General features: G+C 43.7%; 1 protein-coding gene across 4 annotated transcripts in view; it reads right to left on the reverse strand.

Annotated features, from left to right (window-relative positions):
• Kcnq3 (potassium voltage-gated channel subfamily Q member 3) overlaps positions 1-2586 on the reverse strand; it is a 277993-nt gene that overhangs the window by 141073 nt on the left and 134334 nt on the right. For 3 of the 4 annotated variants that reach the window (XM_029469949.1, XM_029469950.1, XM_029469948.1), the window contains one exon: positions 685-737. The exons of the other annotated variant lie outside the window; for it this stretch is intronic. In XM_029469949.1, the coding sequence (XP_029325809.1) occupies positions 685-737 (53 nt within the window). The remainder of the gene's footprint in view (positions 1-684; positions 738-2586) is intronic. 4 annotated transcript variants of the gene reach the window in all.

The raw sequence follows: 2586 nt of genomic DNA on the forward strand, positions 1-2586 counted from the left end.
TTTCTTTCTTTCTCTCTCTCTCTCTCTCTCTCTCTCTCTCTCTCTCTCTCTTTCTTTCTTTCTCTCTTTCTTTTTTTCACCCTCCAAGGGCAATCAGCATCCTTTATTTTTCCTCTATCTGAAATATTCCTATTCAATTAGCTAATTTCTCCCTGAAGTCATATCCTTCACTTTAATAAGAGGAACACGAGACTGCTCCATGTATTATTAAGCTTCATTTCAGGCTGAAATTGAATTACAAACTTCCAGTAGCTCCTCTCTGGATCGCAAGCCAGAGGTCTATGATTCATGCTTCCGACCGCCTTTCAATCTTCTGGAAGCAGTGGGAGAACTGTCTTAAAATAGACTGACTGTAGCTCAATGAATATTTGTGGAAAGTCTATAATTCTGGCAAAATTTTGGGGATTTTTTAAAAAAACTAACAATGACCCCTGAACAGGGAGGCTCCTTCGATTTTTAATGTGTGGGCTGCTGTTGGTTTCTTTGCTTTCTTTCTGTGAGCACAGTGGTACTCTTAAGACCTCCATTTATCCCCAGAGGAGGTACCATGATTAAAGAGGTTGCTTCTATCCAAACACTACCATTTCAGTGGTACAATTGAGCACAAAGTATGTCAGTACTATCCTGTTCTAACAGATTGCATTCACATGCTCATCTGGCCTATGCCCCTTGAATGATCCCTACCTTTCTTCTGATGAGCCTGATGATGACAGCCCCTGTCTCATCTCACAGTGTGGCTGTTAGGAAAGAGAGAGGAAACAAGTTAAACTTAGAGCCCCACCTTTGTCACATGCTTGGCTCTGTGACCTGGGGTGCGTTGCTGATTGACCAGGGCTCTTATTCTTCACTTGTCAAGTAAGAAAAGGTAGAGTTCTCTGGACTTGGGTCACAGTGAGACTCCTCCAGGATCCTGGGAAGGTTCTGGTACCCCATCCATCCCAGGACAAGGCTTCAAGTGTCATAGTATCATACAGTCTGAGGTTAGGAGCTGCTGCAGACCAGCTGTGTGGCCTTCTGCAAACCATCACTTTCTTTAAATTTGCATACTCAATGCCAGAGTGAAGGTACAGGATATTATCAGTCACTGAAAAAAAATTGCTTCCTGTCAAACCTGTAGGACACTGTGTTAGACACGGAAATGGTCTCACCTCTGTTAGAATGTGCGAACCCAGGGATCCAAGCTTTCTAATATTTAATGATAATTAGATCTCTTGACCTTGGAGAAGTACCTTGGTTTGGTAAAATGCCCATTAGGAACAGGAAGCTGGCAAGGGATTGAGAGCAACTGTAATGACCACTAACGACTGGGAGGCCAAATCACAAAGAGACTGAAGCCTAGTCTTACATGAGGGTTCTGGATAAGTTAGCAGAGTAAGGTCAGCTAAGAGATCTAGAACCAGAAGTCCAGGGAAGAGTATATCTGGGGAGGGGTGGGCATCATGGTGGTACTATTTCCCTGCCTAATCCAGCATTAGGAAGTATTAATAGATGCTGAGTCTTCCCATCAAACCACACAGTTCTATGTTCTGGGAGGCACTGAAGCACACATAGTTTGGCTTGCTTACTAAACTGAGATCCACGTATTTCAGATAATACAGTTTGAGCCTGGGTAGAAGAACTGTTTTTCTGTCACTGTCTTTTACAGACATTTTTCTTCTTAATCCTACAAAACTGAAATTAATGAAATCACAGACACTGCCTTCCCTTAGTGGGGAGCTTTCAGATATCCCAGAACTTAATGTAAACAGGAGGCAGTCTTGCTCTGACCGTGGAGTCACTGGAAGCTGGGAGGTGAAACCTTATTTAGTTCCAGCCTGTGTATGTGTCAGGTGGCAGTAATCATATCATTCACCTAGCACCTAGCACCAGGCAGACTCAGTACTTCCTGGTGAGTCACATAAAACAATCAATCAGTATATGGAAGTACCTTAAACACCCCTAACATCACAGCAGACAGCAAAGGCTGATTTCTCATCCGTCTGAGACAGGCTGCCCAGGATGCTGTAGACCCTGAGGGTGGTCTGACCCTGGTTTGATGGCCTCTACTAAAAAGAGCCCCTGAGCTCCCACTAGGAAGCAGCGGCTTTGCTGGAGGTGACAGATGATAGCTTCAAGTCCCCCTGGATTCTGCCTTCCTTTCATGCCCATCTATAATCCTTGGATCATTGACACAGCATGATGTAATAGGCTTTCCATTGCTCTAATAGTCTGGCCTGTCAGGGTGGATTTATCTCAGTATGTGTGGGGACATGGGGCCTGAAAACTGCTCAGGGCTTTGTGGCAGAGGACCTTTAGCAAAATGAATAGTTTACTTAGACCACTTTCCTTGACTTATGCTTTACTTTCTTGGTTCTCAGAGACTGGCTCTTTGAGCCCTGTAACACCAATGGCACCCAGCTGCAGGCAAACTTAACTACTCTCTTGAATTACAGTATATACACACACACACACACACACACACACACAAATCCTATATAACAACTCTGAGTTCTAATAAGCCCATGGAGTTGATGTCAATAAAACTAAAATCAGTATACTCTAATAGTATGCATGTGTATGTACACACATACACACACACACACACAC

This window comes from Mus caroli, chromosome 15, assembly GCF_900094665.2.
Source record: "Mus caroli chromosome 15, CAROLI_EIJ_v1.1, whole genome shotgun sequence".
NCBI classification, from domain to species: domain Eukaryota; kingdom Metazoa; phylum Chordata; class Mammalia; order Rodentia; family Muridae; genus Mus; species Mus caroli.